Source organism: Rhea pennata, chromosome 2 (genome assembly GCF_028389875.1).
Source record: "Rhea pennata isolate bPtePen1 chromosome 2, bPtePen1.pri, whole genome shotgun sequence".
NCBI classification, from domain to species: domain Eukaryota; kingdom Metazoa; phylum Chordata; class Aves; order Rheiformes; family Rheidae; genus Rhea; species Rhea pennata.
This window is the reverse complement of record NC_084664.1, coordinates 125801137-125815917: the sequence shown is the minus strand read 5'-3', so window position 1 is coordinate 125815917 and position 14781 is coordinate 125801137. Positions and strand designations below refer to the sequence as shown.

The window sequence follows — 14781 nt, the reverse complement described above, 5'->3', positions numbered from 1 at the left end:
ATGATGGAGAATAACGTTTCAGAAAATAAATCTCAACTCAAGACTTCTCTATACCATAATCATACAGATTACAGAATTTCTCAACTAAAAATCTGCTATTGTAATTCTGCATTACTGCCCTTTAATTCTTCTGCACAATTCTGCTAAGCTCTTTGCTTTTAATTGGCAACAATTTGTTTGAACACTGTGTGCGCAAAGTACATCCTTTTGTTTGACTTCCATTTTATTGTCTGTCCTCTAGCAATTACAAAGTCGCTGCCTTTTGAAAGTAAAAGTCTGAGCTGCAATGTTTTCTCCAAGCCATCTACTCAATTACTTTTCATGTTTTTAACATGTTTATTCTTACCTCTTTTACATACTTACTACATGAGTAAGCAGTCGGTATCTTTCAGTTACATTTACAGAAGATGACTTTAAAAACTGGGTATTTTTTTGTGCTTTCATTAATTTTGTTGTCTTGCCTGAATTTCCTTTCATCTAGATGTATTTCAGAGTCTGGAAAATCACTGTGCTAGGAAAGAGCATGAAAATGATATATAACTATCACTTTTTTGTTGTGTCCACATTTTGTGTACATGATCATTTTGATTTTATTGTCAGAGTGCTGCTACACATCATCATAATCAGTCTTCACTGAGTCTTTTGTAATAATGTCCAAAGGTGGAATCCAAAGGAGGAGTTTTGACATTGATTTCTGACTGGGATTTCACTTGCCTATTTCCCTAACCTGATGCCATTCATTTAGATTTTAAATAAATGTAAAACTATTTTGATTTTTATTTGCTTGGATGTTTGCTGCTTGGCATTTTGTCAGTCTAAAATGTAATGTCTTTGTGTTATGCCTTCATAATAGCCTTTTATTAAAAGTCAGACTCTTATTTACAAGTAGGTATTTGTCTATGCAAACCTTCCCTTTTGTATTTTTTTCCACAAAACACAATAGCTTGTTTAGTTGAATGATGCTCTGTATAATTCTCACCTTCTACTAAAGCACTTACAATTATAAATAATATATGCCAAGAATTTTTAAGCAATATATTTTTAAAGAATAAACTTGTCAAAGCTCAGAAAGCTACAGGGGTGGCAGAGGTCTCTTGATTTTACCGTATCTTTTATCATACTTTACACTTCCCATGTCCTAGATGGTTTATCCAACCATTTCTAATGGCTCTGCTAATGTGGATACATGTTCTGATACATAAGGCCTGATTTTCCATGGTATTGAACATTCAGCTTGAAATGACATGCTCAGCACCTCTGAAAGAGGTCACAATTTTGACTCGAGAATTAAAGCAACAAAAGGGATTTTATAAAGGTTATGCCTGACCATAATTCATTTTCCTTTTCTGTCAAATATCACTGTAAAACGTAAATTGTAAAGAAGTCTTCAGAAAGAAATTGCTAAAGATTGTGCTAAAACAAGTTTTTAATAATGTGCTAAAAATGCACGTTGTTATTAAAAACTATTCATCCTGTACAATGATTATCGCAACTGATACAGATTTTACAACTCAATAATGTCCACTGAATTATATTTAATAAAATGTTTACCTTAGCAATAACAACAAACTATGTGAAAAGTATATGATTTTACAGAACAAATGCAATAGATGCTATTTGTGCATTAGTTTCAACTTCTCTTGCCTATATACAGAAGATGTTTTAAGTGAAAATGTACTATGAACAAGCCAAGTATTAAGATTCATTTATTTGAATGTATCAACCACATGAGATAAATCAATCATGTTATCTGAACACGCAAGTAGTAGTACAAGGTAACATTTAAACACATTTAAAACCCAGTAACATGCAACAATAATATCAATCAGTACAAGCAATATTTACTTTATGTAACTACATTTCATCTACAAAGCAGTTTGTTTTATTAAGACTATGTATGTAGGACAGTTTTCAGCACATTTTTACTTAAAGCGTGCATGCATCCACATTTTCAAAGAAAACCTAATACATTTAAGATTATCTGAAGGAAGAAGCTCTCACGAGACTGCAGTCAGTGCGCTTTCTGCCATTAGTTTCATGCAGTGAAAAAGTGTATGTGGTATTTTGATTGGCATCTTTACACTTGCTTGCCATTTGCTTTTCATCAAAGTTTGTACTGCCCTATACTTAATCAATGCTGCATCTCTCTTCCTCTCCCCTTTCTCTACAGCATACCTATGAACTTCTTGCATTGGAGCAGATAATACCTATTCTGTTAGCGGTCTTGCCTTTGTCACTGCTTTATGGGTTGGTGCTGAGTGCAACTGCCTTCTCCAATTCCCTCAACTCAGTTATCAACAATCTCCTCTATGTTAGAAACCAGTGATGAATCAGATTAACTTAATAAGGCATTAATTGCATTTAAGAGTCAGTTCTTATCCATAAACAGTACTTGATGAATTACAGTTTGTCTGCAGATGTGTTTAACTTAAATACATATGATGAAATAAATAACTTTTTAATAATGAAAAAGGAAATTAGATTTGTGAATTTGTTGATGTTTCTCCTTGGCTGGCACTTTCTCCTTGTGCTGAGTGATTCAAAAACTGCCCTGTAGCTCCAATGTATAACCTGGATCGCATTGGCCATTTCTGCAAGACAAAAGACAAGCACAGTGCTGAAATATATAGGATCTTTGCAGTCTGAATTCAATTCTGAGCTATAAAAGTAAAGCTTTAAATGGTAATGAAATCACAGTATCAGAAAATAGGAAACTTTTGCTATCACCAAAATGTTTATGATGTCCTTTATTGAAAAAAAGTAATTAGAAACTGTGTAATGCAATCTCAGCATGGGTATTTTCTTAAGTAGCAAATTGTAAGGTACAGTTCCTAAAAGTCCTCATGAGCAACAAACAATTGTAAATCATACTGGTATGTCATCATACAGGAATCTGTATGCTCTAAATTCTCTGTTAGTAACACGAAACAAAGCATTCCTGTTTTTTGGTGGCATGGATACTACTGGGATTTACATCACTGGCAAATCCCAGTATTTTTCTTTATTTCCTTTAATTGATTATCCAGATAATCAATTAATTAAATATTTATTTTTGTGGCTAGCATTTCTCAGCCTTGCAGTAATCACTATGCATTAAACATTATTTCAGATGTATGTCCTTTCTCTCTGAAGAATTCCAATTGAATTCACTATTTCAAGCTGTTATTGTAAAGTTGATGTCTGAAAGGACAACCTGTCACACATTTGATACAAAAGTATCTGAAAAACAGCCAGCGTAGTGTTCAGGTAATGCCATTTTTTAGAAGTCACTATTGGGAATGGGCTGGCACGTTTCCTGTGGACCTGACTTTTGTGAAGTTAGATTTCTCTCCTTTTTTATACAAGTGCTAAAGTCCCTTAGTGAAATGCACTTGTAATTTTATTGATGGTTCCTCCCACATCTATGTTAATTGGTGTGTTCAAGGATACTCTCCAGGAATAGTACTGAGATATCTTAGTCCTCATAATGGAATGACTGTAGTCCCATACATTGAACTAACTTAATTATTCTTGTTATAGCATCAAAATCAATGACCGACTTCTATTATAAGAGCAAGAAATAGAAAAACAAGTACTGACTGACACAGAAGTAACTCTGAAATCTGATGCACTTGTTAAATCTTTTGTACTGCAATTAAATCTCAAATTTTCTATTCAAGAGATAAAAAGCAGAATATTTCTTACTTGGAAGGACCATAAGATGCCATTCAGTGTTTTTATTGCGAGTCTGATATTGCAAACTGGATCACTAATATGACATCTATGACTTAGCGAGTTTAAAGTCATTAACCATGTTTCTTGTTGGTGTACACGTAACTGTACTTGGATATTTCAGTTTTCATACTATTTGTATTTACTATGGTTAATATATAAATGTATAGTTACAGTTCTTATCTGTGCTGTTTTCCTCTTATCTTGCACTTTGATCTTTTTAAGCATGTAATATGATTTGTCTGGGACACTTTGGTTCTAGTTAAAACTAAAAAAAGTTAATTTACTACCAAGAATATTAGAAACACTGACTTGACTGACATGATTTTGATTTCAACCTGTACTTCATCAAAACTAAAGGCAAGCAGATGACACATTAAGTAAGATTAGTAAAAATAACTGCTAAATGAATCAACTATTGCTTTATTCCAGTAGTCTGGGAACTGTGCATCTGGATAATTTAACTGCCTTAATAACCAGTTAAGAGTATTTTTCTGCCTGTAATAATTGGCAGTCACTAAAAAGTATCATAAGAGACCTGTGTCCACTCACTTTGCCCAAGCAAATTAACTGAAGTCAAATAGCTTACTTTGAAATACATTACAATATTTATTATTTTATGAAATATAGCCATCTTCTAATTTATTTAAAAGTTTTGCTTTCCTAATGAGTCTGCTAATCATTTAAATTACCTAAGAAACCTCCACTCACATCATGCTTTTAACTATTTTAAATACGTATTTACTTGCAGTTACAGTGACCAATACTGTGAACAAGGAACTCTCTGTGATTTAGTCACTTTATGGGCATTAGAGATTACTTCACAAATTAATCTTAATTAAATCATTCTGAATTCATCAGACGCTTAAAAACAGTGCTCTGACCCACTCCCTAAGATCAGAGCCAAAGAAAATACCTCATAGTATTCAAGAGTCACATCAGTCACTGAGCAATGTATTTGAAAATAGTTTTCATCCCCAGGTACTCTTTAATAGCATTTCCCCTTCCACGTTCTCTCTACATCTCCATGAATTTTTTTGATGAAGGGAAGAAAAATAACAGCATATACCAACTAGATGAAATAAATGTCTGAAAAGCACTTTTATATAAGGAGTTAAAATGTGGCCAGTAATTAATGTCACAATTCATATCTCAGCTGGCTCAACTGGAGAAACAAAGCAGGCCTGCACACATTGCCAAGCACTACCACAACTGGGATCATTGTTGTGAAACAGCTGATTACCTCAATCACACTTATTACCTAGAATGGGTTCTGATGGATTTTCAGGTTTCCACATCTGTGTTAACACAGACTGCATAGGTTCCTGCCCTCCTTCAGTTCCAAGGGATCAGGTCCCACTGGGCTTCTGTTATATTTGAGATTCTTGTGCAAAGCCCTTGAAGCTGGAGGGAAAGTGCTAGTGAGCTCCAGGATATTTCAGTCAGGCCCTTAGTACTCAGATACAATGGTTATACTACTCTGGAATGCTCATCTAAGGCAATCTTTTCATATATCAATTCTAGCAAGGCAAATAAGCTTGTAATCTACATATTTGTAATACCAATTAACTTCACTGAGAGAAGATGGAAACTGCTCCTCAGCTGTCCTACCTTGACAGGGTGCAGGTATCCATCTCCTCGGAGGGTACCCAAGCCCTCTCCCGGTGACTCTTCCTCATCCTGAAGGCTACGGGTGAGGTGTGCGATATAGGTGGTGGCCAGGAGCAGTACATCCAGCTTGGAGAGCTTGGTGTCAGGTGGTACAGAGGGCAGAGTCTTCTGTAGCTCTAGGAAAGCATGGCGCAGGGTTTGAACCCGACTGCGCTCCCGAGCGGCATTTGCAGCTGCTGGTCTTCCAGGAGTTGCTCCAGCCCGCTGCCCAGCTGAGGAGGGTGTGCAAGAATTACTGCCAGTGGCAGAAGGCAGCAGGGAATCAGGCTCTGAACTAGGGCTTGAGAGCTCCTTGCTGTTCTCAGATAAATGTCTACAGTCCATTGGTAACTTCCCCAGTAGGGAGGACCTGTAACCAGCAAGAGCACTTTTAAACGAACATGTCCTCTGGAACCAGCCATGCTGTAAGCTTATGGCGATGCTCAAAATCTCAGCATCAGAGCAAAAATATCCACTGAGGGTGCAGCTCCTTTCCATCCCAAATTCACACACACACCCTTGCAACTGCAAATATGCATGCATACACACACTCAGAAACTCTTGACAGTGAGTGACTTTGTTCCTCTGACCCAATAGAACTACTGTCAGGAGAGGTAAAGCTAATTTGATCTTTTTTTCCAGAGAAAATCTAAGGCTGGAATTTCCTGTGAGATATACACTCCCCAGATTTTAAGTACTTTCCCTGCTAGGTACAAACTAACTCCATTAACGTGATCTTTTCTAACAAACCCAAGTAGTATGTATGCACACAAAAATTAGTTACACACAATGTTTTCTCCATTTAGAAAAGGGAATAAGGAATCACATCAAGCTGATATACCTACTATGATAAAATGAATGCTTTCTAAAAGCAAAAATAGATTATCAGAAATTCCAGTGTTGCCAGTTCTAGCAAACAAAGGATGCCTATGTACAAATGTGTAAATTGCTTCTCTCGTCACTGTTAATGAAGTAGTTGATCTGATATCACACACAGGCACATAAATAAAAGTTAGAATTCCTATGGAAGACTCATTTTTAATTTCTTTCTGGTAGTATTACACAGAGCAATTTATTTTAAGCATTTTTAGTCCAAGATCACCGGCTTTTCTCATAAAACTAAAGAGACAATGCTAAACAGTACTGCAATAGTAGCTTCCATTTACAACCAAATAAAAATGAGACTAATGTGATTTTTAAAATGCATATTATTTGTGTAATTGGGGATGTGAGACTGTGCACACTTCCTATTTACTTGCAATCATTTCATCAACAGTCTTGTAGGTGATCAGTGCTCCATGGATTACAGAAAGAAAAACACATTTTCAGCTGCAATAGTGAATGGGAGCCTCAGAAATATAATACAGATATTATGAAAGGCAAAATTTGGTCTACGATTTTGAAGGATTAGAAACAGACTTCTCCTGTCCTTTCACACCTGAAATAATTCAAGAATAACTGTGCTTGTCCTATCTTCTGTATTTTCAAGTTTAAAGGGATCTTAAACTGTATTTTGGCTACTGGAGGGGGGGAAAGAATCCTCCGGCAACAATAGCAGAAAACTTTTTTCGAACAAAACTGAAAATAATTATGGAAAAGTCTTCCCCAACTTTCAGAAAGGACTGTCAGCTCTGCCGGTAATAAAACTTATGCTCAAGTAATATACAATTCTACTATTCTTCCCAAAAGTTCACCACTTCTTTGCTAGAGTAATACCTGTCCAGTTGCTCACCTTATTCAAGCACACCCTCTAAATTTCTCAGACAGATCCTGGCTTTCATGTGTTGTCAATCTGGTGTTTCTGTGATATCCTGGATAGACAACAAGGGCAAGAAAAAGTTATTAAAGCGGTTTTAATTATACTCAAATAGATTGCAATTTTTAAAAATCAAATAAATTATTTAAGATCTAAATTTACCAAAATCAGGCTTTGATTTTGCCAAGCATTTCAAACATATACTGAAGTGCCTGTGTAACCACAAAAGCCAAATCAATTAATCAAGTCAAAGATTTGTACCAGAAAAGTGGAAAGAAGATAAACCTTCTAAATCATCTCTGTTGGTCTTTATAATTTGATATTTAAAAGACATTATTATCTTCGGTGTTTGTGATTAATTTGCTGTTAAGCTGGCTCACAGTTTTAACAACTCTTACTTAAATCTTGACACAGTTTGGAATATGAAATTACTTGTAAAATACCTTGTGAGGATTTTAACTGTAAACTAAAGGGAAATATCATTATGTATTGCTTACAGAGATAATTATTACCTATATAAAACAAAACTCAAGTCCACATGAACATCTCTTGACTGAGGAATGAAAAAATCATCCTTAAAATGTCTATTTCCTTTTAATTTATCTGTAAAACATCAAATGGTGACTTTTTCTTGGTATTTTCTCTCTAAGTTACAGTCAGATCTGCATGCATTTTAGTGACAAAAATTATCTCTATTGCCACTGCAGAGTCAACACAGCTATGAAAAAAGGCAAAGGTTCTGTTCTGTTTCATGTTTCACCAGTAGGACTGTCTGCCAGTCTATCTAAATCCTACTGGAATTATGAAGTCTTCCCATTTCCCTGATTACTAGAAAAGTCCTAATTAGAGAAGTAATGCAGAGAAATTAACGATTGTTTTTATCTATTATTATTGTGATTGGGTTATTAATCCCCATTGATCGACTAAAATACAGGAATAAAGCTAGTCTACATGCTATTTTATTTTGCAGTGGTGGTATATAGCCAAATTTAGAACAATGATCGCTTTGTATTGACATACACTATATAAAAATGCATCACTATATAAAAATGCATGTACCTAGAAACCTAATTTCCTTGTGTGCCTTTCTGAAGTAGGAACTTGTATCTTAGAAGCTTCACAACTACACTGAATGAATTTCTGGGCCTATGGAAAAAAATAGCAAAACTTCAGCTGTGGAAAACAGAGACTTCACTCTGTCTTAATTTCCTCACTATTGGATTTTTGTTAAAGTACATATAGCAATACCCAATGGACCAGGAAATTCATTTGAACAGAAATGCAGGATATAATACAGGTATGTGCATGTGTGTTTATGCTAGTATCCAAAATATAGCTGGTGCTTTCTGAACTAAGATTGCATTTATCATGCAATGCTGCTGAGTAGAGTCATTGTTCATACTTGTATGATCATGTTTCATACTCTGGATCCTGCAAACTTTGTAAACCCAAGAGCCACTCGAAAGCTTGTGGTCCAAAAAACAGTCACTGAAAAATACAGTAAATAAAATGCCTCAAGCCAGTATGCATCTGCATGTAATCTGCTTGAAAATCTTACAAGGTAGAGATTCGTATTTTAATATAATTAAACATTTCTATGTGAAATCTGCAAACAGGCACACTTACTGCATGGCATGCAAAGGAACCTGGAAATGGGAGTGTGTGGAAATAAGAATATTTGTATTATTTCTAATGCATTTTTTACTCCATTATCTCTACTGCAAGCTGAAATAACTGTGTTTTACATGACACTACAACGACATCATCGATTCAAAATATAATTCGTTTACAAAAGAAAACAGCACAACTGTTGTTTTATTCCTGTATTCCGTGTGTGAGGGACAGCAGTGAGAAGTATCTGACACATGAACAAGCAAAAAACTGAAAATGCCAGAGCAGCATAAGCAAACTAAATAATAGTCTTATTTGCAGCCTTTTCACTTGTTCCTTGGCGGGGGCGGGAAAGGTAGTTAATCTGGATTATTTTGTATTTCAACACGACACGGCTCCTTCTGTAATTCCATTAATACTTAACGAAATTATTTTCTCTGAACCAGTGAAACAGGAATTTGCGTGTGCGTATTTACCCGGACACCCGCAACACACGCTCGGCCCCGCACGCCAGACGCTCCGCGCGGAAACCCGCTTCTGAGGCGGCGGGCGGTTGGAGGCGGTTGGCGGCGGTTGGCGCGCGGCGGCGGTTGCCGCACTCGGGCCCTTCGCCTCCGGCCGGCCCCGCCGTTGCTGCAGCCAGGGTAGGGACAGGGCGGGCCCGCAGTTTTGCCGCGGCGCTGCGATCCCCGTCCCGCAAACGAGCGCCGCGCGCACACGCCGACGCCCAGCCCGGCCCCAGCCCACAGCCCCGTCGGGGCGCCGGGAGTGGCGCATCCCGCCCCACAACCAAGCCGCCCCGAGCGAGGGGGAACCAACCCCGGGCCAGGGAAGGATGCGCCGGGCGCCGACAACCGCGGCGATGAACTTACCGTTCCCGACTGGGGCAGCGCAGCGAAGAAGCAACGCGCAGCGGCTTTGCCCGCTACAGCCCTCCCGTCCCGTCCAGCCCCGCGGAGCCTTTTATAAGACGGTGCGGCCGGTCTACACAGCGGCGCTGGGGCGCACCTGGCCGCCGGGCTCCCCCCACCCTGCCGCCGCCAGCGCGGGAGGCAGCGACCGCCCCTTGCCGAGCGGGAGGGTCATTAATCACGGAGCTGTCGGGGGGCGGCATCTCCTCACACCCTCCTGCCCGGTACCGGCCGCAGGCAGCGCCCCGGGGGAGCGCCTCAAGACCGTGGGAGCCCTGCCGCGGGCCGGCGAGGCGAGGCGAGGCGAGGCGAGGCGAGGCGAGCAGCCCGCGCCTTGCCTACCCGAGGCGGGCGGTAGCACGGCGCTGCTGCGGCGCGGCGGAGGGGTGCGCGGGGAGGGCGCGCGAGATCCCTCCGCGCGGCGGCCGTTAACGGTCCGCGCGGCGGGGCCGGGCCGGGCGCGGAGCCCAGCGGCCGGCGCCGAAATCCCTCTTTATTAATACTGTTTTTCTTAGGATAAAGTAACAGTTTTGCTGAAGGAAAGTAATTTAATCGCTGGGCTTGGAGGTCAAATTTTTTTTTTTTTTTTTTTTTTTTTTTAATAAGCGAGTCTTTTCTCTCTGCTCCATCTGTTTCTTTTCCTAATATTTTGGAGGTGACCTTCCCGTTACCGGTGTCTGTCTGCGCCAGCCCGCGCTCTCCCCCTTCTTGCTGAGCCTCGCACGTAGCGCCGCGGAGAGCGGGTCGTGACTCTTCCCAAACACCTCGGGGGGCACCGACGCTCACAAACTGTCCGTGGTGAAAACGAGAGCAGTACGACATGCGACTGGCCAGGCAGAGTATTTGATTTAAAAGTGAATGGGGAGCAATTAAAAATTAGTAACATTAATGAGAAGGGACAGACAAAATAAATACCGAGGGTATAGAATTATCCCAGAAAAACATTTTGAATGAAGCCTGATTTTTGTGATAACATAGACACAATAAATCAAGCCTTGGGCTCAGTGGAAAAACAAAGTCTGAACGATTTGTTACCGGTTTTGCAGCCAAGAAAATTAAGAACTTAATCTTCGGCTATAATTGGAAGTCCCGGGAAGGGATGATTTAGGGGCAGGAGGGACGAGAGCTGGTGAGGGCACGGCCAAGGCAGGCGGCTCCGCCGGGGGCTCTGCGAGGGCCTGGGAAGGGGCCCGCGCCGCGGCGGTGAGGGGCGGCCGGAGCCGGGCCGAGCTCCGGTTGGCCCCGCGCTCAGCGCCGCGCTTCGCCCGGGCCGGCCCGCGGCTCCTTCCGGCGCTCCTCGGCCCGAGGCTCCGCGCCTAACAGCGTCCCGCAGGTGCGCGGCACTGCGCCTCGCCGCCTCCCTGAGCCGCTGGGCCTGGCGGCGGCCGCAGCGCACCAGCCCAGCCCGGTTAAATGCTGCCCAGGCCACCAGCGGCCACGAGCCTGCGGAGTGCCCCCCCCCCCCCCCCCCCCCCCGCTTCCCAAGGGGGTGTCCAAGGTGTTCCTGCCCCAGAAACACCTACTGAGAAAGGCATCTGAGCTGAAATACGGAACCTTCAGCAATGCTAATATCATTAATCGGTGTATTACCTATAGACAGACCGGGGATTTTACATCTTTCATCAGTTAGGCAGATTTCCTAACTACCTCAGACTTCCCAATTACCCTAAATTAGCTAATGGCTATGTGCTTTTTCTCTGCTCTAATTTAACTAATGACTCAAACTCCACTTTACAAAATCATGTATTTTTTAAATTTCCCCGTTGTACCCATAATGTGTTCAGCCTCAGTGCTGCAGTAGTCAGGTTGCCTTTTGGACACTCCTGATGCAACTGCCACAGAGGAAATTCAGAGGAAAGAGTTGAAGGAGAAACAGTGGAACCAGCTGCCACCTTTTGGCAGCTCCAAATCCAGCCTGGTGTATACTGCTGAAATGGCCTAATGAAATTTGTATGTGGTGCTTGGAGAGCCCAGCCTGACTGCTACTGCAATGACGAGGAGGAGGTACATTAAGTATATTTATTTTAAAATACAGATAGTAAGATATAGTGGCTCTCTACCCCGTCATCTTTATCCCTCTACAGGACTCCTCCATTGTAACCACAGCAAAAAGAGATCCAGTGACCTTGTATCGGTCTGGCATTTAAGTATGAAGTCACAGCAAGCTGCTGCAGCTGTTTCTTCTTCTTCTTTCCCAGAGGAATCTCTGAGAATTACTTCCTTGCTTTACCTTCTAGGGTATATTTCAGATTGAAGGAATGCCACAGTCACAGAAGAGCCAGATTTCAAGTGTGATTTAGGTAAGAAAAAGTGGAGACAGCGTAGTATTTTTCCAGCTACACTTTGCTCCCTTCATATTAAATCATTTTCTGGTTTTACAGCTGTAATTTAGCCTGAAAATTCATGATATTTTTCTGATTTGTTCATTTTCACCAATTCCCATTTCTGGGATTAGGATTTAGCAGGTATGTTTGCCTGCTGATGAGGTGAAGTGTGAATATTAGTACCACTGTTGGACTAGCAAAAAGTTCATTTGAGTAAAATATGTGTAGTGCCAAGCAAGACACTGGCTTTGATCAGATTCTCCTGAGTTTAGCTGAAGTTCTGGAACAAATCAGAGGCAAGATAAAGCCACATGAAGGTCAGAAAATTAAAATTCAGAACTTCTGTTTCATGGAGAAATCTCAACATTTCATAATTGGAGTTCATTTCAGATCAGAAAAATTTTAAAAATTGGCCATTACATATTTTTGCTTTTTTTTTCAAATGTTATTTTGTTTTGCCATGTCACCATTAACAGTGTGTAGTAGGAGCATGTCATATTCTGTAGTTCTGTCAAATATATTACAGTGTAGCAAAATATTTTGATATTATTTTCTAAATAATTAAAGATAGCTGCTACTTAATTATAGAATATAAGAATACATCAGTGCTTCTCATATACTACAAGAATTTAACATCAAAAAGAAAACAGGACAAACTTTTTAAATTTCATCTCTCCTTCCAAATATGCTCATCAAAATAATACAGCTTCCAAAAATGCTATCTTACTGAAATTTCCATTTTAAATTACAAAAAAGTTTTGGATGGATGTTTTCATTAATAACCTTAAAACAATCAAAAAGTTCACAATTTAGCTATAGTTCAATCTCCTCTAAATTCCTCCTCCCTCTAGATTTTTCTATCCATGGTTATAAAACCAAACATTTAAGAATAAATGTTTTGAATTAATTTCACAAAAATCATGTAACAATTTTCAGAGTCAAGTGGCAAAAAGGAAGCTTAATAGTGTTCAATATTCCATTCCCCCAACTATTCCAAATCACTAATATCTAACATCAAGAAGCAGACATCCACTTTTGCCAATAAAGGAATAATGAATTTTAAAATACACCTAAAATGCATGAGAATGGCTCCATTCTTGTGTGTGTGTGTGTGTGTGTATGCACGTATGTATGTATTAGAGCACTATATTTGTTTAAGTCTTAGAAATACCTATATCCTACCATAATTCCATTTTATATCCACACACATTTCAGGGAATACTTAAAAACACCGAATTCTAGATCACAAATAAGATGTCACATTAGAAAGGTTCTCCATCAGCTCTGCCATTCTCACAGTAAGAAATGGAGAAATGTAAATGGGGGTGAAGGATGAAGGAAATCTGGCTCAATGTTTCCTCTCTGCCGGCAGTCATGTGAGAAGCGCAGCGTTACAGCTAGCAAGAGTGGAGTGGGAGCCGAGCAGGGTAAGGGGCTTTGCTGGACCTGGAGAAGCGTGAATATTTGTGCATCAGATGACAATGTGAATGACTGCACCCAAAGGGATCTGTAGACTTAAAACGCAGGGATTTGGGGCAGGCCAAGCATAGGAGTATACATACATGTACGCAGTTGGGGTACAGCCAAGCTAATACAGAAAATTAAAAAGTGAGAGGGAGTTTGCACACAAAGAGGCTGAGACCCTCTCTGCTATTTTACCAGTGGAAGACTTTGAAAGGGGTTTGACTTGAGTTGCCTGGCTGCAGAAATCACTGGGTGAAACTACGTGGCCTGTGCCATGCAGGGAATAATTTGTTCGGGTCTTAAATGTTGTATGTAATTTATAATGGACTAAAATCTTAAAGTGAAAACTGCAAATGCTCAGTACCTCTGAAAAATACATCATGCTCTAGATGGCCTACACAGTATAATCCACATTGAGAAATACTAAAAATCTATTGAATGTATTTTTGAATGGGTGCATGCAAGGCAGAGGAAAATGTAAGGGTGGAAAGGCTGCATCAGTAACATCTTGCTGTAAAGATCAGGAGGTGACTTTCTAATGCATTGCATTGAGTCAATAATCCCGTAGCTGTCACTTTAGACATGCTCATGAAAAGTATTGACATTTTTCCTTGGAAACTGTTTAAACAAAAAGCATTTTTTTTTCTTCTCCACTTTTCTGTTTTCCTTGACCTGAGTTTCATTGGTCAGGATAGCTAAAAATAGAAATATCATGCTCTGTTAATACTAATTTTGGTAATTAACTAATAATGACATTTACATTTCAGACCTTCATTCACTGTTCTGTATTTTCTTATTCTGATGATAATCATTCACTAGCTTTAACAGAAGTAAGAAGTGGATCAAAGTTATAACTCCACTCATTTAGTATGTTAGTTTTGGATACCTCTTTCTTTTCAAAGATACATAGCTTGTTATTCAAGGGAAAAACAGAAATATACAGGAGTAACATTTACTTGAATTACCTTTATCAAAGGGCAATAAAATATAAATGATAACAAAATACATAAAGTAGCTGGATAAGAAAAGCCAGATCCTAATTTCTTTATTAAGGCAAAATTTTTTTCTTATTTCAAATAGTGTTTCAAGGATAAGATGCTGAGTTGACATTCACACAGAGAAACTGCATTAAGAAAGGTTTGATTCCATAGGTGCCTGACAACTATGCTTTCCTTTCTTTCTCCGAAGGATTGGGATTTTCCTGTATCTTAAGTCATGAGCTTTCACTTAATTACTCAAACTAGTCCCAGCTACTCAAATCAGTATTTGAAGTAAAATTAAGGTATAATATTCTCCATGCAAAAATTAATCAGCACAGACATCATTCATCTTGTGGTGCCTTCTTTCCTAACTA

General features: G+C 39.6%; 1 protein-coding gene across 1 annotated transcript; it reads right to left on the bottom strand.

Moving 5' to 3' along the window:
- Window positions 1-2477: 2477 nt before the first annotated feature.
- Window positions 2478-5721, bottom strand: TCF24 (transcription factor 24). Its single transcript, XM_062568193.1, has 2 exons — window positions 5323-5721; window positions 2478-2591 (listed from the first exon to the last, which is right to left on the bottom strand). Exons 1-2 carry the CDS (start codon window positions 5704-5706, stop codon window positions 2478-2480), a joined length of 498 nt encoding a protein of 165 aa, XP_062424177.1. The 5' UTR covers window positions 5707-5721.
- Between the last annotated feature and the right edge of the window lie 9060 nt (window positions 5722-14781).

Coding starts and splice junctions, on each gene's coding strand:
- TCF24 (XM_062568193.1), bottom strand. CDS start 5,706: ATGGACTGTAGACATTTATCTGAGAACAGCAAGGAGCTCTCAAGCCCT. Junction 2,592..5,322: donor GATACCTGCACCCTGTCAAG/GTAGGACAGCTG, acceptor TTTGTCTTGCAG/AAATGGCCAATGCGATCCAG.